At 41.1% G+C, this 21,737-nt stretch overlaps 1 protein-coding gene and 2 non-coding genes across 4 annotated transcripts; all 3 read left to right on the top strand.

Moving 5' to 3' along the window:
* Positions 1–491: 491 nt before the first annotated feature.
* On the top strand, positions 492–20,692 carry RABGGTB (Rab geranylgeranyltransferase subunit beta). 2 transcript variants are annotated; one of them, XM_066624151.1, is made up of 9 exons: positions 492–549; positions 4,523–4,630; positions 6,542–6,739; positions 10,253–10,358; positions 11,795–11,847; positions 14,079–14,189; positions 15,947–16,072; positions 18,131–18,280; positions 19,714–20,692. In XM_066624151.1, the coding sequence occupies exons 1-9, from the start codon at positions 547–549 to the stop codon at positions 19,852–19,854; spliced, it is 996 nt and encodes a 331-aa protein (XP_066480248.1). In that variant the 5' UTR covers positions 492–546; the 3' UTR covers positions 19,855–20,692. The 2 variants fall into 2 exon arrangements, with proteins under 2 accessions (XP_066480248.1, XP_066480247.1); XM_066624150.1 differs by lacking the exon at positions 492–549 and adding an exon at positions 2,396–2,471.
* LOC136650647 (small nucleolar RNA SNORD45) lies at positions 4,754–4,837 on the top strand. The gene has a single exon (XR_010794464.1). It is a non-coding gene; the product is annotated as a small nucleolar RNA SNORD45 (small nucleolar RNA).
* Positions 7,286–7,370, top strand: LOC136650648 (small nucleolar RNA SNORD45). The gene has a single exon (XR_010794465.1). It is a non-coding gene; the product is annotated as a small nucleolar RNA SNORD45 (small nucleolar RNA).
* Positions 20,693–21,737: the final 1,045 nt, after the last annotated feature.

Genomic DNA, 21,737 nt, shown 5'->3' with positions numbered 1-21,737 from the left:
GGTAATGGAACATTTGATCCCTTACCTCAGGGCTTACTTGGTGCTGGAAAGTTGGATAGAATTGGGCCCTGAATTCACATCACATGTATAAGGCCACCTACTGAGTTCCTGCTGGAGGTGAGATTTAAACTGGAATTGTCCAGATTCACAGCTCAGGCTCTTAGCTGCTACATTAATTTTTAATACTGTAGTTTTATTGAGGTTGTTTAGGGGGAGAGAGGGAGATAAAGTACATCCAAGAGCTGAGCAAGTGGAGATCAGTACATGAATTTTAAAAAAAAGCAAGACATGATTGAATATCCCGAAGTGAGCAATGTTTGAAAACTGCAGCCTCAGAGCCCAACCCTATGCATGCCTACTCAGAAGTAAGCCCCACTGAGTTCAATGGGCTTACTCCCAGGAAAGTGGCTGGGTTGCAGCCTCCACGCAGGCGCGCCGAGCACAGCTCCGGGGTCCTCAGACGCAGGGAGGGGAGGCGGCGGAAGCGCCTCGTGGAACTTCCGCCGAGCCGCGTGCGCAGTGAGGAGCTGCGGCGGCTGTGGCAACATGGTGAGTGGCGCCCGCGTTCCCGCGCGCTCTGGGGCGGCTTTTCTCGCGCGCCGCCCGCCTCCTCAGCCGCGTGGGGACCGAGCCCGCTCCCAGCGCGCTTGGTCGGGGCGCCTGAGAACGCTCTGGGCCGAGGGCTGGACAGGAGGCCTCGGCGCTGGCCGACCGTCGGCTGGCCGCGTGGTGATTGGTCAGTCGGGCTGCCACTCATGTAGGTGGGTGTCCCTTCGCGAAGAGGGCAGCGCGCGCCAGAGCCCTGAGTGGGGGAGCCACGTGGCCGGTCCTGCCCCCCTCCCTGTGGGTGGCGAGATGCAGGCTGATGGCTGACATGGGGAGTGCATTGAGCCCTGTGGAGCATCAGGAGAGCCCTGCTGGACCAGGCCCCTCTAGTCCAGCCTCCTGTGTCTCCCAGTGGCCCACCAGGTGCCTCAGGGGGCACACCAGACAACAGGATTCCTGCATCCTGGTGCCCTCCTTGCCTCTGGCCTTCTGAGGTAGCCTAAAACCAGGAGGTGAACTTTTCCTCCATAAACCTGCCCAGTCCCCTTCTGAAAGCATCTGGGCTGGATGGTCACCACATCCTGTGGCAAGGAGTGCCACTGACTAATACGCTTGGTCAAGGACTATTTTGTCTGTCCTAACTCTCCCAACGCTCAATTTTAGGGATGTCCCCTGGTTCTGGTGTTGCATGAGAGGGAAAAGAACATCCCCCTATCCACTTTGTTCACCCCCCCCCCCCGGATAATTTTGTGTGTCTCAATCGTGTCCCCCCTTTTTACTAGACTGAAGAGATCTAAAAGCTGTAGCCTTCCCTTGTAAGGGAGGTGCCCCATCCCGGAAGCATTTAAGTTCTTAAATATATTTGCTTATCATGAACAGGATGTGACGGCATCTGGCCTGGATGCCTTTAAAAGGGGTTTAGACCAATTTCTGGAGGAAAAATCCGTTTCGGTTACAAGCCATGATGTGTATGTGCAACCTCCTGATTTTAGAAATGGGCTATGTCAGAATGCCAATGCAAGGGAGGGCACCAGGATGCAGGTCTCTTATCTGGTGTGCTCCCTGGGGCATTTGGTGGGGCCGCTGTGAGATACAGAAAGCTGGACTAGTGGGCCTATGGCCTGATCCAGCGAGGCTGTTCTTATATTAACATTCAACTTACATTTTAATCTGTGATTTTGGTCACTTGGTTGTCTGTGAGAGCAGAAGCTCTACCTGTGGATGGAGACCAAATATGGGCTTTTCTTTGCCACTTTAAGCATTTAAAGCATGTAAAATTTAAAGTCCATCCTATAATCTTGTAAAATAGAGATTGACAGTGAAAATGGCTTTTTCTGTTAGTGTGAGCAAGGTAGGACTTGCATCTGGGTCTCTGGTCCTGGGCTCAGTGGTACCTTCCAGGATTGCCTAATGAAAAACAAATACTTAACAGGCAGTTTCTATTGCAAGCTGCATTTTTTGTCTTATTACAGTACTAATAGTTTCTCATCTTGGTGCTTTACTCTTGCATGCTATTTTGCACTAGCTCCAAATATCCCAGTTGTGTGTACTTCTCCCTCATTGCCTGCATGCATCCACATTCCCCAAAAGCTGTGTATTCTTCCTTTCTTTGTTCTTTAAATACAATCCAGGAAGGAGATAATATTGTGTGACTGATTTTGGTTTTGCTTTAAAGCAAAATCAGGGAGCATGGTGGCAGTCTGATGATCCAAAAGCTTTTGCTTGTAGTCTTGGGTTACACTGGGTGTTCACGCAATGTTTTCACTTTAAGCGCTTTGTAAATAACTCTCAGGTATTTCTGTGATTTTGTTTTTCTTTACCTTAGTCTATATTCTTCTATCCAAACTATATAGCAGTTTCCTAGTTAAATGAGTGATTTGCCTAAAGAAAACTCAGAGCACAATCCTAACCAGGTCTACTCAGAAGTAAGTCCTATTTTGTTCAATGGGGTTTATTCTCAGGAAAGTGTGGTTAGGATTGCAGCCTCAGTTAAGTAACCTGTCTGCTTAACTCCAGCACTTTCCTACCTTACAAGATTTTTTCAGTGCTGCCACTCCACCCTGCCTTCCCCAGAGTGTTCTAGGAATGGAGAAAACCCTAATGCATCCATTTTCAACCTTTTTCATCTCACGGTACACTGACAGTGCAAAAATTGTCAAGGTACACCATTGGTTTTTTGACCATTGACAAGGCAGACCATACTGCTGGTAGGGGACTCAAATCCCCCAGTTGCCCTACTGATAAATGACCCTTCCCAAAATCCCAAGGGGCACCTGCAGACCACAGTGATTGATAATCGCTGCTCTAATGGAAGGCAAAGTGGTAGTGCAGAGTGAGCAGTGTAAAGTAGGGAAGTGCAGGAGGAGGCTTGGAGTGTCTGAGTTGTATTTTGAAAGCTACATTTGAGTAAGTGATAAGACCAGTTCCACATGCATGCCAGACAAACTAGTTTACTGTATTGAAAGCTGTAAAAGCTTTCTCTTTTTTTAACATTCAAATAACTCTGAAGATTATCACTCTGACTTCTGTCTGATCATCTTTTCTCTTGCACATATTGCAGTTTTAATTAGTTTGTGTTTACTGAAAACCTGCCAGTTTTCATCTTCTAGTGTGTTTAAGCACTTACAAATAAAAAACTGAGTATTTGTGGAGAATATTTAATGAAACAGAATGATTATCTGGTAAAATATATGGAGTCCAACCCCTTTCCTACACATTGGAGAACATAAAATTCTGATTCACATAAAAATAAGTCACAAAGGGTTTGTTTTGGAAGAGTCAGACTTTCAACCAAGGTAATATCCTCCAATTAAATTTTTTTTCCATAACGAAGATATACATTTCAGTAAATGGAATCTGTTAACAGGTTCAACATATATTGATGGTTTTCAAATGGCTTGTTCCAGAAAAGATTCTTTGGTTAATGAAATGATACTGAGTTGGCTTTGCATGTTTCAGATTGTAAAATCAGTTCAGTGAGCATGGGAAAGGTGAATGCTGATTGCCAGTCAGAGTGCATTTTGACAAGGTTACAATATTTGAGCTTTTTATTGAACATCTGGGAAAACGTAGTTTATTAATAAGCAAAAAAATTTTAAGTATGTACTCCAAGACATCTTTTTCTTTAAAAAATTTTTTTCCCTTTTTTCCCCTTGTTAACCAGTATGCACAGTAAGCATTTATTCTGATAAATTTGTGTTCTTCTCATGATTATTTTTTTAGATCATTTTATTGCTGGCACTGTAAAGTTTGTTACTATTTTTTCAGTAAACTATTCTAAGGGTTGAAAAACATGCTGTGTTAAACTACAGGTGGAGCCTATTTATCCGCAGATCTTATATCTGTGGATCTGGCTCAATGTGGGTCTCCCAGACCTTGGCTCCACCTGAATCCTCTGAAGGGGACCAGAGCTCCACTCTGGTCACCTCCAGAGGGTTTGTGTACGTCTGTCTGCGGCATCTACAGACTTCAGAGAGATTGAAAAGGCAAAAAAAAAAAAAAAAGCCCCTCCGGTGCTTCAGTGGACCTCCCAATGCCTTATAAGTCATTAAAAAGTCACTTCTGGTTTCTCGCTGGAAACTGGTGGTAGCTTTTTTTGCCTTTTCAGCCATTCTGAAGCCTTCACGGGCTGTCAGCAGATGTATGTAGCCTCTGCAGGGTTTAGAAAGCCCTCTGGAGGCTACTGAGCAGAGCTCTGGTCCCCTTTGGAGGGTTTAAGGGGCAAAAAACTGGATTTGCTTATCTGCGGCTTTCTGTATCTGTGCGGTTTTCTATATCTGCGGGGAGGGGTGTGTGTTCAAGAATGCATTCCTTGTAAATACCGAAACCTCACCTGTATTTCCTTGTTGGAAAAATCAAAGAAGCATTGTTTGAGATACCATTTTAATCCTTTGAAATTAGCTTTATGTTATTCTTGTAAGATGTTTAGATTGAAACAATTATTAAAAATTAATTCATCCAATCTTAATTTTTTTAGGGAACACCACAAAAAGATGTCATAATAAAAAATGACACTCCAACTTCGTTGTTGTTGGAGAAACATGCAGATTACATAGCTGCGTATGGAACAAAGAAAGATGATTATGTGAGTATTTGACTTTAATACAAGCTTAGTAACATTAAAACAAAATCCTGCTATGGTGATGTGAAAAATATTGAGTAAAGGAGAAAGCTGATGGTGGTATAATCTTACAGAATGGTTTCTTAAGGTCAATGATGTAACCTGGCATGTATTATCTGACTTCAAAGCTGAAGATTTACCCCTTTAGCTCTAGAATTACACTGAGACCTGAGAAACATCTGTTAAACTTTCTTTTTAAAGTGTGTGCCACTTGCAATGGTGCTATCTGCTGAAATAGTGTCATTCCATATAGTTGTATAGTTATTCCATAACTATAGCTGTAGTTACTTTTAATCATCAGAGATAATCTCCACATTCAGAAAAACCAGATATAGCTTGCTACAATCTTAAAATAGCTCTATTTGATTGATAGTGCAATCCTAATACCACTATGAGCTGGCACAGCCATCCCTGCGCCAACAAGGTCTTGCAAACCTGCAATAAGGCACAAAAGTCTGCATTGGACCGGCAGTGCCAGATCCTGATCCTGCACCGGCTGGCGCAGGGGCTTTGACAGGGCATGCTGAAGGCGAGGAGGGGGCATTTTTGGGCAGGGGGAGGGTGGAGCAGGAGGAGAATCAGGTCCAGGAGGAGGTGATGTTGTCACAGGCCTCCTCTGCTATATCCTAACCCCCACTTCCTGCCTGGGCAGCTCTACACAAGCTTCCCAGATTTGTAACAGCTAAATAACTGCACAGATGCAAGAAGCTATAAGGTGACTGGAGCTTAACCCAGGGTATATTTGCCTAAGTGACCCCCCCCCCCCGGTACATTTAAATGCCCTTGGGTCCCCTTAGTACCACAGTTGCTGTGCACCATCAGGGCATCCATTCCTGGGCCACTACCCTTAAGGAGGAATGGCCCATTTCCGTTTCCTCTGGTGGGTGGCGACCCACCTGTTTGAGAAACACTGGTCTAGGACACTGTTTTATTACTTTAGAACAGGAGCTGGCAATCTTTTTGTTTAAAGGGACTGGACTTTTGGCAGGAATTGTGGAGCAATCTGCCTTGGCTCACAGAGTCCCTATACCATGTTTCGCTTCCCAGTCTGAGTTTTGCATGAGCCGGATGACTTTAGCTGGTGGTCTAAATCCAGTCCATGGGCTGTATGTTGCCAGCCCTTGCTTTAGAGCAGAGATTTTCAACCTTTTTCATCTTGCGGCACACTGGCAAGGCACTAAAATGGTCAAGGCACACCATCAGCTTTTTGACAATTGACAAGGCACACTGTGCTGTCAGTGGGGGCTCACATCCCCTAATGGTCCTATTGATAAATGACCCTCTCCCAAATTCCTGCAGCATACCTGGGAACCATTCACGGCACACCAGTGTGCCACGGCACAGTGGTTGAAAATGGCTGCTTTAAAGGCTGAGAGCTTAGCTTATAACAGGGGTGTCCAAACGTTTTGGTAGGAGGACCACATCATCTCTCTGACACTGTGTCAGGGGCCAGGAAAAAAACAAATTAAATTACATTTCAAATTTGAATAAATTTACATAAATGAATATATTGGAGATGGAAATTACATGAATGAATGAAGGTCTTGCAATAGCTCAAGGTCTATAAAAGTCCTTGCACAAAGCAAGGCCAGCCTTTCCTTTGCTGCCAGTGCTGCATCACAGATGTGAAACAGCAAGCAGTGGAGGGAGCCATCGTCCCACAGCTCAAGCAAGAGGTCAAGTAGTTGGCCGTCACGCTGAGAGCAATTGCATCAGGTCAGTGCGGGCTCCAGCAAGTCTCCGGAGGGCCAGAGGCTCATTGGAAACTGGGGGATCCCTGAGGGCCGGATTGGGAGTCCTTGACGGCCGCAAGTGACCCCAGGGCCGGTGTTTGGGCACCCCCGACTTAGAATCTAAAATATTATTCTTTTCCAGGAATACTGTATGTCAGAATATTTACGAATGAGTGGTGTCTATTGGGGACTGACAGTAATGGATCTTATGGGTCATCTGCATCGGATGAACAAAGAAGAAATTCTGGCATTTATCAAGTCATGTCAGCATGAATGTGGTGGCATAAGTGCCAGCATAGGTCACGATCCTCATCTCTTATACACTTTTAGTGCTGTCCAGGTAAATGACCAGTAATATATATGCTTATTGAATTTTATGTTTTACTAAGCTGGTCTTTTTGAGGCTATATGGGTCATATGATATTGTAAGAGAGCTAAGTAACAAATTTTGGTGTTATTATTTGCTTTTCTTTGAACTTATTGCATTTCCCCAAATTATTTCATCTCTTGTTATTCACGAAAGACTGAAATGCTAAGAGAAAAATCCTACAGTCTGACAATTGCACTAGTGAACTGCTAGTGATTTAAAATAAGGAATGATGAATACCTCTCTTCCAGTTCGTATATAATTTGTTAAAGAAATTAAATGGTCTCTTAAGTTCCTTAAATATATCTTTTTCTGGTCAGAGTTTTCATTGAAAGTGGTTTTCATTTGACCAGAAAGCAGAGCCATCTCAAACTTGACCCCCATATCCTAAAAACCATTGTTCAACTAATTCAGGGCTTGAAAGAAGAAAGGCAAGGTATGAGGTTTGACAAGTTCATGCATTTCTTCTGTTGTGACAGGAAGAACTCTGTTGTGACACACAGTATAAGTAGCTGCTCAGGTCCATGATGAGGTTTGTTATTTTTATCTGAATCTAAAGCTGCTGTGGTTTTAACACTTAGCTCTAGAATTACTCTGAGACCTGAGTATGTTTGAATGTATCTTGCTTTTTTAGATATTTTGGTAACTTCTGAGAAAATAGACGATCCTAAATTCCTGTAGCTTATTCTAAGGAGCAATTTAGATGTATTGATTAACCATGGCTTGTGGATTGATAAAAGATTGAGGATGAGAAGAAGCACCAAACCATGGTGAGGGAGGGAGAAGAGAATTCATACAGTCTTCCTTTGCTCTGAATTGATATCTGAGTGTTGCCAACTCTGGTTATGAGCACTCTTAGAACACCAGTTCTGTATTCCATTTTAGTACTGACTCTTACTGTGCACCTAACAATTTCCAAGAACCTTGGAGTTGTGCTTTGTGTTATGCACACAGCTATTACTTAACTGAGAGTAATTATGTAAACCCTGCAGTTGTTGACAGGCATGCATGCACCTGGATTTTCCATATGTTTAAAAGCCTCCCCACACCAAGATCTCAGAATGCCTTTTCAGTACCCTTTAACTAAAAAGAAAAGTCAATGCAGTACAGTGAACTGCTCAAAACAGATTGAAAAATCTTACCTATTACTTGCTAATTGTAACTCTACTGGATTCGGAACTTTGTCTTGAGTTGTAGAGTTGGAAGATGTTTGCCCTTCCTTCTATACCATAGAAGCAAAACACAGTATTGACAATAGTTTTTTTATTTTTAAAAAAGCGTACTGTGTTTTAAACAAGATAAGAAACAACTTAAGGAATGGTGTGTAGCACACGAAAACTATTTTGCAATGGGTGCAGTGGGGAGCATTGCCTAGGGGTAGGAGAGGTGCAAATAATTTTGAATATTCAAGCTCTTAATTTCCTAAAGTATGATCTATCTTGGATTGTTCAAAGGAAGGGGTAGTGTTTCAAGTCTCTTACATCTGCAGGCCTCAGTACTTCATGCTGGTGAGAAAATGGCACAGAGAAAGGTCGGGGAGATATGGGGGAAGATGTTGGAATATGTACCTAGATAAAAAGATGGGGGCATGTGACAGATGGGGTGGAGGGGCTGGCATCACATAGGCTTAAATCTAAAGCCTAATCCTAGAAGATGCTTTTCCTCCAGTTTCTTGACTTCCCCCCCTTCCCCTGCACATCCTTCTATTCCAGTGTTGGCGAACCTATGGCACGCGTGCCAGAGAGGGCACTCCGAGCCATCTCTGTGGGCACGCGCGCTGAGCCAAGCAGCCTGGAGAGGGGCGCTGAAGCTGCTGTCACTCTAAAGAAAATGGAGGCTCTCTCCAAGACTCCCTGTGTGGGGAGGGTGGGCTGCTTCCCTCTGCCTCCTGAGCTCACCCTCCTCTCCCTTCACTCCGTTGCCCCCCACCTGCCCAGAGTTTGTTTCCCTTTTCAGTTTTGCCTGCTCTGCAGGCTTAAGGTCCCTGTTTTTCCCTTCCCCAACTCTCCAGCAGGCTCAGCCAATCAGCATCCAACAGGCTCCTGGCTTTTTCTGTTAGAATGGCTCAGGGCCCTGCACTGGCTGACCACCAGCCAATCCTGAGCTGCCCTTCTCCTCAGCGAGCAGCCCGCCTTTCCAGCAGCCTGCCTTTCCGTGAGCAGCTCCCCACTCAGTGCCTGGAGAGGCTTTTCCTCCACAGCACAGGCGCAGCTAGGGGTGAGCAGCGCAGCCAGAGACAAATCCTGCGTGTCTACTCAGAAGTAAGCCCCATTACAGTGGATGAGGCTTACTCCCAGGAAAGAGAGACTGGGATTGGAGCCTTAGAGCCTGCTCCTGTGCATGTCTACTCAGAAGTAAGCCCCATTACAGTGGATGAGGCTTACTCCCATGAAAGAGTGACTGGGATTGGAGCCTTAGAGCCTGCTCCTGTGCATGTGTACTCAGAAGTAAACCCAATTACAGTGGATGAGGCTTACTCCCAGGAAAGGGTGGCTGGCCTTGCAGCCCGCTCCTGTGCATGTCTGCTCAGAAGTAAGCCCCATTACAGTGGATTACTCCCAGGAAAGGATGGCTGGGATTGCAGCCTTGGAGCCTGCTCCTGTGCGTGTCTACTCAGAAGTAAGCCTCATTAGAGTAAATGAGGCTTACTCCTAGGAAAGAGTGACTGGGATTGCAGCCTTAGAGCCCCCTTCTGTGTGTGGGGTTTTAAAAATAAATATATTTTATTGTTTGAGAAAATGAGCAGTGGCAAGGTCTGGCAGCCACCTCCTCCCTGCCAATATTTCTTTACCCAGCCTGTAATTAGTCTGTGGAACTCTTTGCCACAGGAAGCAGTGATGACAACTTGCCTAGATGCCTTTAAGAAGAGATTGGACTAATTTCTAGTGGAAAAGTTCATTATGGGTTACAAGTAATAGTAGGTCAAAGATGTTAATGTATGAGTTGTTTTTTCTAAACTAAAACCTCAGTATTCAGGTTAAATTGCCGTGTTGACACTTTGCGATAAAAAAGTGGGTTTTGGGTTGCGGTTTGGGCACTCGGTCTCTAAAAGGTTTGTCATCACTCTCCTATTCCCTTCTGGACTATTCTCCAAACTTCAGAATGGCTGTTAGGAATCCACAGGGGACTGTTGTGGGAAGGAGGGTAGGGAATGACTTCCTCACACTTTTGTATATATGGCAGTTTGTATACAAGATGCTGTTTGTAGGAGTCCATAGAGTTTCCTCACCATAACTGTACACTTATATGCTACATTAGTTATATTAATCTTGTCTTAAACTACAAACATGTTTATATCATGTTTATATATGTTATGAAAATAAGGTTTTTCTATGGAAGTGTTGGCTTTTCTAGTAAACTTTTTAATAGTGAAAATGAATTAGGTGCCACTTAATAACAATGTGATATTGTTTTGGAGTTGCTTAGGCAGGTTTTAGGAAAGCTTTGTGTGCTGCATGTTTTAATTGGAGTGGTTTTGTTTTGCAGATTCTTACTTTGTATGAAAGTCTTCACGTTGTTGATGTAAATAAGATTGTTGGTTATGTAAAAAGTCTACAGAAAGAAGATGGTTCATTTGCTGGAGATAGATGGGGTAACAATTTTTTAAAATACTATATATTCCTGGATTCTTCTGTTGAAAGAAAACAACACTTTTCCCCTTTTGTATGATGTATAGTGATGTTATATGGGAAGGTTCAAAATTTAAAAGGGCAGTGATAGTATTACCATACAAATTTGTGTTTTGAAATAGTTGCTTCTCAGCTCTATGATGAGTCTTGGTGTTTAGCTGATGGTGTTCATCTTGGTGTTCATTTAAAGTTGATGTCTATCACTTTAGCTCTAGAATTACTCTGAGCGCTGAGAATACTATATCTACAGTATCAAGATACTGAGAGCCTATGATGTTGTTTATTTTACTATTTGACAAAGTATAAAATGAGCCACTACACTTTGAAACAAAATAAGTAGGTTATTTCAAGAAAACATGTAAATATTCTATATTCATATCTTGTATGGAAATGTGAATATTGCAACTAAAATTGAAGTTGGGCTACTGTTGAATGATTGCACAGTTGCTTAATACTACTATGTAAAATACTTCTATATTTATTAAAATTGTACAAGTTTTGTACAGCAATAACTTAACTATCGTCCATTTGACTTTTTTTGCTTTGCACTTTTGGCTGTTTTCAGTTATAACCACATTTCAAATTTTATCCACGTGCTTTCTTCTTTTACCTGATTTCACCTAACCTTTCCATGACATTCATTGATGTACATGCCACACACATTCTGTCTTTGAATAGTAGTCATTCGGTGTGTGTCATTTTTTTAAATTATCCATATTAAATCTCTTGTGTTTGTTCCTGTATTAATCACGGACTTCAACATTTGTCCATTTTTTTACTTTTGTCCGTGCTCTGCTCCCTAACTAGACAAAAGTGCAAGGTATTGCTGTACTTTTTACAATTCAGGAAGGAGAAATTTCACTACTTGTTAGGCACAGTACATTGTTAATGTTATAACTACGTAAATAGGATGTCAGTGTTTATCGATAACGATATAAATACTGAAATAACGACAGAACTATATTGTTTGAAGAGCTAGAAGTTTATTGTCAGTGCTATCTTCTGATTTTGCTGTAGAAATGTGTGTGCTATCCATAGGCACAGTGTGTTGGGTATTCTGATCTTGGATATTTTAATAGAAAGGTTAGACACAAGGCAGTTGATGATGCTAAGTTCACTTAAGATCCATTGATATCAGTGGTGCCTAGAAATTCAGAGCAGATTCTTTTAATTTGCACCTTAAAGCTGTTCATGGAGGTAACTTACTTAATCCACAGAAACCAAATTCTGTGGCGTAACTGCAGCATAGCAGCATTTGTAGAAAGTGAATTTTTTAATGCATGAACAAATACTAGAAATGAGACTATATTTATAAATTAATATTTCTCATTTTTTTACATTGACGTTTTCCCTGAATTATCATGTCATGATGTGCAATTGTGTTTATTTCTTCCTGCAGGAGAAATAGATACAAGGTTTTCTTTTTGCGCAGTAGCAACACTAGCCCTTCTGGTAAGCCCTTTTGTCAGTGGCAGTTTGGTTTTGAAACACATGCAGAGATTTGTGGACATGGAGTAGGGTCTTGACTCAGCTGTATTTGGAGATAAGAAACTCTCCAGAATATCATTTACAGTTCAACAACTTGTGAGTGATACTTTCATGGTGGCAAACAGGAGCTGAAGTTTTCAAGCCATGATAGTTCGTACTACTTACAATTTCAGTATTAAACTGGTTAAACAGGTAGATTAACTGCTTTGAGCATTATATGGATTAAAATGTGTTAACAAAAACAAATGAGATTACCGTATTTTTCGCTCCATAAGATGCACCTGACCATAAAACACACCTAGTTTTTAGAGGAGGAAAACAGGAAAAAAATATTCTGAACCAAATAGTGCAATAAAATATTTAATAAACTATAACAGAACAACATTTGAACCATGTAAAGTGAACAGCAGTAAACAGTGGCATTAAGAACCATTATCACTGTCATTAACAAATGGAGAGACTTAAAGGTTTGAGTACTCTAGTTTTCTGGAAACCCCAAGAACTCATCATCGCTAGAGTCAGAATTTATGAAGCTCAGAAAAGCAGGTGCACACAAATAGGGGATCACATTATCTTTCTGCTACAATGATGTTCTGCCAAATCCCAATCCACTAGGCCTTGTGCCCGCTTAAGGCTGATCAGTCCCCCTTGTGCAACTCACCAGTGCAGCAAGCAAAAGTGAGTCCAGTTCCAGTCCACAGATGCCAAGTAAATCAGTCCCATCAATCAGAGTTGCCAAATCAGAGTCCAGAACCAATAAGCCAAATTACAGTCCAAGGTCAGTCAAAACCATCAGGGTATCCAAGTCCAGTCACAATCCACAGTCAGACTCCAAATGCAATAAACTCAGTCAGTCTCCTCTCCTACCTCCAACCTGCACTCCTTCAAAACCCACAAACCCTTTCTGCCTCAGGTACTCCTTATATCCCTGAGGGCCCTATTGCCTTCCAGTGGCTGCAGCTGTGCAGCACACTCTGCTGAATGCCCAGGCCTTACCCTTAAAGGGGCCACTGCTGACACCACATCTCCTCGCCAGTTCTTCCGTGATTCCAATACAAAAGAACAAGTGGAAAGTCCAACCACAACTTGAATTCTCAAGACACAACAAACCTCTGGATTTATGGTGAGAACCTAGCCTTACCTGGGGCTTGTGCAATAAGCAAACACTGGCATTCTGACCAAGGAGACAGTTTTTTCTTTGTGATTGGGGGGGGGGGGGCTTACATTCAGATGCTGGATGAGGTGAGTGAAAGCGCCCCTCCCCTGCTGTGTGAGTGTGTGGGGGGGGGGCAGAGCATCTGTGTGTGTAAGAGAAGGGGGCAGCCTGTGTGTGTGAAGGGGGGGGAAAGTGTTTGTGTTGCAGAGAAGTTGTGATGCTCCAGGCTTGGGGTGGGGGGGGGGGGAAAGAGAGGCTGTGATGCTCCAGGCTTGGGGGGGGGAGAGAGAGGCTTTCCTGGGAGTAAGCCCCCCCTGACTCTAATGGGACTTACTTCAGAGTAGGCATGCACAGGATTGGGCAGTGAGACTGCCACCCCACCCACGCTTTCCTGGGAGTGAGCCCCGCTGACTCTGAGACTTACTTCTGAGTAGCCTCTGACTGGAAAGCAGAGCAAGTGGGCAGGGCCAGGGCTGGGGCGGAGTTTTTTTTGTTTTGTTTTGTTTTTTGTTTGTTTTTGCAGTATTCGCTCCATAAGACGCACACACTTTTCCCCCACTTTTTGGGGGAAATGCGTCTTATGGAGCGAAAGATACGGTATATCAGGTTCTGTGTTCTCCTGCCCTAAAACCGTGATATGCAATAGATTCAGGTCCTCTGGTTTTTGTTTACTGTTTTCGCTCATCCACTTCTCTACAGTATAATCTTGTTCATGGAATCTGAAGTCCTTACAAGGCATGGGAAAGCTTGGTTGTGTAGATCATGAGAGCATTGAACAATGAACGTGCATTGTTTGATATTTGGGACACTCAGATCCTGTGTCCCATTGTGGTGTTGGGAGGAAACTTTGTTTATATTAAAGAAGCATAAGGGAAAGAGTTTGGAAACTGATATGCGCTGTAAAAGTGAACTGATGTCTCTCATCTCACTAGGAAACTATTTTCAGGGTTGATCTGAATGTTTGTTAGTAACTTTTTGGATGGAACTTCTTTTATGATAAAGTAGGACAAACTCATTGCAAACATTTTTTGCATTTCAGGGGAAACTGGATGCAGTTGATGTGGACAAAGCAGTAGAATTTGTTTTGTCCTGTATGAACTTTGATGGAGGCTTTGGTTGTAGACCAGGATCTGAATCTCATGCAGGACAGGTAAGCTGAGTGAGGGATTCTTTACAAACACTAACATTATAGCCTACTTACATTTAAAAAGAGAACTTTGCATTTTTCTAATTTCCACATTTGTCAGGTGTGTCTTAAAATCTTTCAATCCTTCATATGTATAGGCAGAATTTAATTTTAATTGCAGTGGTTATTATTTCCACATAAGAGTGTATGAGATTGCAGTAGAAGTTATCCTAGGATTCCCATAATAAGCATGTGCAGGCGGATCTCTGTATCTGCAGGGGACCTGTTCCGCGTCCCCCCTTAGATATGAAAACTGTGGATACAGGTGAACACTATGAAAATAACAACCCCACCACCCATTACATTACCTTATTTTTTGTGTAGTGATGCTGGAAGCGAATGTGTTTTTTGTAGCAGCGCAATGCTACTATGGGAAACAACCAAGGCTTCTGGGGCTTTGTTGTTTGGTGGGAGTGCAGAGGCACTGAGAAAGTTTAGACTATAAACAGGGGCAGTGAGGAGCAGAACAATGAATGAGACACGGCAGACATTCATTCAGAGGGTTGATGCAGGAAGAGCTGAGCCGGAAGTAGGACGGTATGAGATTGAGAAAGAAGTCCGTCCTCCCGGCTAGCTTCCTCAGACTTTTATTCATTCTCAAAACACATGATTGCAAAGCTATGCAATAGGGAAAATTACTGAAGGTTGCTAAGATTATACTGGCTGCCTACTAGCTAGTTTAGCTTGACCACAATACACATTCCTGAGATATTCTGTTGTTCACAGCACTGGGTTCAGAGTCATCACCAAGGCCAAGAGTTTGCTCTTGCCGCGCAGAATGTGTTCTGCTGTTGCCACATATGCCAAGGCATCTCAAAACCTAGTGCTTGTGCATTCTATATTAACTACAGTTTTTTGTTTAAACATTCTTGCTGAATAACTAAACATGCAGGCAACAAGCTTGCACACTACAAAGAGATGAACAGAAAGCAGGACCTGACCTGCTTCCTGTTAATTGACCTCTAATATGCAGGCTTGTCTCACATTCAGTTATTTAGCAAGAATACTTCAGCAAGAAATGCCTGAACTTCCAGCACGGCTACACAAAATACAAGCTAATGTAACGGGTGCATGGGGGATCTGCAGATAACTGAATCCATTGATACTGGATCCGCAGATATGGGGGCCTGCCTGTCCTTACTTTCTAGGCATGTGTGGGAAAATAACAGCACTTAACAAATTAGCCACTTTCAAATGAAGATGTAGGTTAACTACAATAAGATTAAGTTGAAGGAAGAACAGGTAGTCTTAACCTTACCTGCTTTAGTCTTGAAGGTACTAAAATCCATTTCTAAAATGCAGCCCATATGGTGTCATCAGCTTGGTCTAAAAAGGGAAAACATCCTTATTATGGGCTAAGCAAGACAACGGCTGGCAGAACAGCAGCTCACAAGAGCTGCATTATAGTTGGTGTCCTCATGCTGTATTTTGTACCCATAAGCCTAACTGTGTGCCAGTGTGAATAAAATACTTCCTTGCTAAATGTTTTGTTTTTAGATCATTTCTTACTTGACAACTTCACTAGATTAAATCAGCTCCAAACTATTTTGGCTTAAAATCATAATGATTAAAATATATAGAAGTGTGTTTAAACATGTCAGCATATTTTGTTAAAATATGTTTATTGCATGAATGGTTGAGATTCTACACTGTATCTTCCTTTGCTTTACCTGAGTAGCTATATTTTTAAATAGACACGTACTTTATATCTGTAATTTTAGATCTATTGTTGCACAGGATTTCTGGCTGTAACTGGCCAATTGCATCAAATAAATGCTGATCTGCTAGGCTGGTGGCTTTGTGAACGTCAGTTGCCATCTGGTGGCCTGAGTGGAAGACCAGAGAAGGTATTAAGTTTTTTATTTTAAAAGTATTCTTTTGTTGGTGCTGAGTAGGTACTTTTGCCATTTGCCACAAGTCAGTTTTCTAAAGAATAATTTTGGTAAATATTATAGAAAATAGAATATTTTTGCTTTAATTTGTAGTTCATAATGCCAATTTAGGCTTTTTATTTCACAACATTCTTAAAATGCACAATTGAAAAATGAAATTGGGTACTGAAGTCCAGAAATATATATAAGATCTCTGTAGAAAATACATTCTGAAAAACATTTTGCATGTGTATTATGAGAGAAATTTGGTTTTGAAAGCAGCAGTTTCATGCACATTAATAATTTTGGGATGACATTAAAATTAAAAACTCTCAGAACTATAGATCTGAATTTATTATGGTAGTTTACGACTTAGGTTAGTCGTAAAACCTTTTTCATATGTTTTACTATTGGTAAACTGCAAGTTTATGGTTTATAAAACTTCTCTGTTGACATCATTACCACAGGCAAAACAGTAAAAACAATTTCTAATCCTTATATTTAAGGAGTCATTTTAAAAACATCTGTCTGTTCAAAAGCAATTGAAAACATCAGAGTGGCATCTAAAGGTCCCCTTCATCTGAAGAAAGATTCCCCTTTGGATGCCATCTATAAAAATTCCCCTTTGGATGCCAGCTTATGCAGACTAGGCCTGCATAAGTTGTGACCCACCAAATTGAATGCAGCCCACCAGCCACCAGATGCTCAATAAAACTTATTTTTTTTGGTGTTCTTTGCCCGGGACTGCAAATTCTTGGTAGGTTGTCGAGCATCTGGGAGATCACAATACAGAGATGGAAGTGAGTGGCAGCTTGATTTGGTTGTGATCACAGTATGCAAGGTCAGCAGTTTTTAATTAGAAATATAGTAGAGTCTTTGAAATTAGTATTACTGTAAGTTCAGAACTGTGTTTCACAAATTTTTTCTGAGGAAGAGGGATGTATTGGTTCGTGAAATTGCTCCATGAACAACTTTTTAAAATAGTTCAAATATCTCAAAACACATGGTAATCTAGGTATTTTGCAGTTTATTTTAAAGGTATAGCATGAGATAAGGTTTGACATTTGGTTTTCATTTGTATACTTAATCTGTTTAACTATGGACATAATAAATATAGTGCATTTTTAAAAATATATCCTGTGTTTTCTTATTTGTTAGGGAGGTGCTCAGTGGCTAACAGCACAAAGTTTAAAAACAGTAAAATAACCTGAAATACAACCAAATATCAGAGCAGATCAGAAGCAGCAGATAGAAACATCAAATCAGCACCACAATCAAGGGGGGAAGTCCCACTGAAATAAATCTGTTTACAACTATTTCCAAAGCTGAATTGGTTGGGTGCCAATTTCTTCTTCTGCAGCATGGAGTCCTATAATGTGGGTGCCACTACAGAAAAAGAACTTTCATGTGTTACTTCTGTCAATGGCAAAACACATACAAGGTCCCTTTCTGAAAAAATTGGGATGTTTCATATGTTACATGACAAATGTCTCACAAAATCTTGTTTGTTCAGATATAGAATACACTATAAGAAAAACAGCAAATCCAATTAAAGCACAACATTTTTTTCTTTGTTCAGTTATGCATGTGTTGAAAGCAGTAGAAAAGTCAAAGCTGCTGGGTTGGATAAATATGCCAGCTATTTTGCTGGCATAAGTCTGAGGTGGCAGTTTGGGGTGGGGAAAGGGGAAGAAGATCTCTGCATACACCATTGCTGCCAAGGTCTGCCCCCCTGCCTGGCCTTCTTCTCACCCTGAACTGCCCCCACTGCTGATCTTTGTGCTCCAGCAGGGCATCTGGAAGCTGCTGTCACACTTATGAGACCTCTGACCGTTTGCACCAGCAACTCTGAAGCTCACAACATCAGGGCAGCTTTCTGTCCGCTGGTCTGGGATGGTGGATTGCAACATCTGCAACTGTAAACCCTAAATAAGATTAGGCTATTAGTGTGATTGTTTGTTTCTCACTTAGACGAGACATCTTTTCTTTTGCTCTTCCATTTGTTCTAATTTACTCCTCCATTATGTTTACTAGTTACCGGATGTATGCTACTCATGGTGGGTGTTAGCATCCCTGAAGATAATTGGCAGATTGCATTGGATTGACAGAGAGAAGTTGCGTAGCTTTATCTTAGCTTGTCAAGATGAGGAAACTGGAGGATTTGCTGACAGACCAGGAGATATGGCAAGTTATCTACCTTCAGTTAAGTCTTGTGCATGTGCATTTCTAAACAGACTTGCAAGCTTAGTTGATTGTTATATATTGTATGTTTTAATGGTTTTATAGTTTTGTGAATATTTTGTAAGCTGTCTTGGGTGCTTGCGTTGATGTAAGGGAAAGGCAGGGTATGAAGTCTTTAAATACATTTGACATTCTTTGAAAGGACCCATAGTCCATAAGAAATAGACATGTGGTAGTTCTCCTAGATCTTAGTCTTATTTCCCCCCAATCAGACAGCTTTCATTCAAGAGGAAATCTGAAGGAACCTGATGTAATTGCTTGTCTGAAGCTGAGGAGAAATGGTCTTGGCTAGTACCTAAATGATTCATTATTTGGAAAGCAATGTATTCTTAAGAGAGCATGGAAATATAGTTATTATTAGGAGCCTTTATTGGTTTAAAGATATAAAAAACTATATAAAATCCACATAATCCACAAGTACCCCAATTACAGCATCATTGTTGTTCATTAGCCCAGCTCTTTACAATCTCCCTTAGGAAGGCCGCTGTTCTCTCTACTGCATCAGCTGCTTCTTTGGAAAGAACAAATTGGACCTTTTCCTGATCTGACCAACCACCCGTGTTGGCCCAGATCGAGCCTAAAAGCTTCGTGCACATCTCCTCATAAAGTGAACAGTCTAAAAGCATATGTGATACTGTTTCCACCCTGCCCACATTTGCAATGCCTTTGAGAGTATGGTACCCCCTTAAGTCTTCCAGACATTAGGGCAGATGGCATAGCATTACACCTTGCCAAGGAGTATGCCCTACACCCTTATGGTCCTTTAAGGATGGCAAAAAAGACAGCCATTTGACCTGTTTCAATCAAGATTTGTAAATACAATGGGCAACAGGCTTTGTTGGCATCATTCAGTATGGAAATATAGTTAAAAGTGTATTTGAAATGTGGAACCTGTAGCCTGAAATCCTGTGCACTTGACAATTTTTTAGAACCCCTCTCCTTTCTATTTGCCCCTTGAAACTGTCAGATCCTAATCTTAGAGGTTATGAAACTCTAGAGCAGGGGTGTCCAAAGTTTTTGGCAGGAGGGCCACATCATCTCTCTTTCAGAGATTGTGTGGCTTTGTGTGGCTGGGGAAAAAAAGAATTAATTTACATTTTAAATTTGAATAAATTTACATATTTTACATAAATGTATATATTAAAAATGAACTTATATGAATGAATGAATGAATGAAGGTCTTGCAATAGCTCAAGGCCTATGAAAGGCCTTGCACAAAACAGTTCATTCATTGACTGTTCAGTGGTTTCCGAAATTGGAGAGTGTTTGCTCACTGTAAAATATCTGTGTTTTTCTCAAACTGGATCGTCCGAATTTCATGTAATGAATAAGTACCTGCTACTAATGTGTTTAATGTATACTCTGGTATATTCTAGGTGGATCCATTTCATACATTGTTTGCAATTGCTGGACTATCGTTATTGGGAGAAGAACAAATTAAACCTGTCAATCCTGTATTTTGTATGCCTGAAGAGATCCTTCAAAGAATAAGTGTGCAGCCAGAGCTTGTGAGCTAGATTCACAATGTGTGCAACACTGCCATGGCCTGCTGCTTTCAACTTTTCTGTCAAAAGATATTTCTAAATGTGTTTACATGACAAACTACCACTTAAAACACTGTCATTTTGTATGTCGATTGTATCCAAATAGTGTTACATGTGCTTGAAATTCTCAGTAACAGATGTAGCTATGTTTAAATTGTCTTTAAATGTGTTTGCTCCTGGGCTCCGTTTCAGTCATGTTGTTTCAAAATAATGTACTGTAGTAGGCACAGTAGGATGAATACTTGCATTGTGTGGCATTATATTATGACACAATCACTCATTTTGATGACAGTCAGCATTGGACAGTGAATTATCCTGAGCACTGTTTCTCTTGAAAGAAATTTACTTGCTTATGCCAGTGACACTTTATGCACTTCAGTTTCTATTTAGGATCTGTTATATAGTTTTTTAATCCAATTTGAATCCACATTTTCTTGTATCACATAATAGTAGAAATTTTATGGTACTCAGACAATTGCTTTCTATTAGTCACTAATGAAAACCAATAATGCAGTTATAATGTAAATGTTAATTTACATTTAATGGTCATGCTGAATTTTAGAAATGTTATTTGCTCTAAAATATTTATGGTAATTGTGGGTTTGATTCCCAGTTCCAGTAATACTTGGGATAGTTGTATATAGTCGAGGATAAAGCTAAAGAAGAATATTATTTTTTGCAGAATGGAATATCTGTTTCCACTGGAACTCTAGAAGTGCCTCCATTTCACATTTGACACACTTTAGTAACATGGCTGAAACCTTCTCAGTATGAAGTTACATTCTGCTTGTAATAAAGATAATTATGATGTAAAGACAAGTTTCTGGTCTATTGGAAATGTGAGATAACCTCATCACTTGTTGTTGCTTGTTGTTAATATAGTTAGAAATTAACAAAAATTAATGTAGTATAAGAAATGTCATCCTTTTGAACAGTATGTTCCTGAACTTGGAAACGTAACTGAATTTGCGTCATAACCGCTGTCATGTCAGTGTTCCATTTGCATTTTGTACAGACATATTTGTTTGTACTAAATTCTTCATTGAGATTAGCTAAAGTGCAAGATTTCAGAAGATATTACACATGCTGTTTGAAGCCTGTCTTCATTTATAAAGGCAAGAAATGTCTTTGAAAAGGTAAGATTCTCATCTTTTCAATACTAGTTATTGAATTCTGCCCTGGTGTCATACTTGGGTTATACAGTTACACACAGCTTTGTATACATGGTGGCACAATACTACCAAATTTACATTATTATCATGATCCCCTTGCAATTGCCACTGGTAACAATATAGGGACTTGCATCACCACCATCCCTGTTTCCATCCTACAGTAATATGAACACAAGAAGAGCCCTGCTGCTCCAGACCAAAGGACCAGCATCCTGTTCAGAATGGTGACCCTAATGCTTACTGGAAGCCCACAAGCAGGTGATAAAGACAATGTCCCACTCCAACTCTTGGTCTCTAGTGATTGACATCAAGTAGCATTTCAGTTCTGAAAACAACGGTCCATATAGCCCTCGTGGCCAATAATTATGGATAGACCTATCCCATACTTAAAACTACACTCATTATTTTGAGCAGCTCAATTCTTTCTTAAGGTATCCTTGAATAAAAATATGTCCAGTAGTTCTGCTGGTCTGAAGTAGGGACCTATTTTCCATTCTGGTTGACAAATGCTCAATAACACTGTGGCTATGTGACAAGTGTGGCAACTTCTTGCATTGCATTTGTCAATGGCAATACACCTCACGTTCTTTGTTTCACTTGAAAAGGTACAGAATTATTCCTGTCCCTGACACTGAGAAAGCAGTGACCATCTCCATACGCAAATCAGTACTAGAGTTAGGAGTG

This window comes from Tiliqua scincoides, chromosome 4 (genome assembly GCF_035046505.1).
Source record: "Tiliqua scincoides isolate rTilSci1 chromosome 4, rTilSci1.hap2, whole genome shotgun sequence".
In the NCBI taxonomy this organism is placed as follows: domain Eukaryota; kingdom Metazoa; phylum Chordata; class Lepidosauria; order Squamata; family Scincidae; genus Tiliqua; species Tiliqua scincoides.
The sequence above is the reverse complement of the archived record's forward strand: the minus strand, read 5'-3'. Positions and strand labels throughout refer to the sequence as shown.

What these genes read in the sequence shown, in the direction of transcription:
- RABGGTB (XM_066624150.1), top strand. Translation starts at nt 2,415, where the DNA reads ATGAGTGATTTGCCTAAAGAAAACTCAGAGCACAATCCTAACCAGGTC. An exon ending in CTGAATCTCATGCAGGACAG is followed by an intron (nt 14,190 to 15,946) that starts GTAAGCTGAGTG and finishes CTGTAATTTTAG; the next exon opens with ATCTATTGTTGCACAGGATT. An exon ending in TGAGTGGAAGACCAGAGAAG is followed by an intron (nt 16,073 to 18,130) that starts GTATTAAGTTTT and finishes TATGTTTACTAG; the next exon opens with TTACCGGATGTATGCTACTC.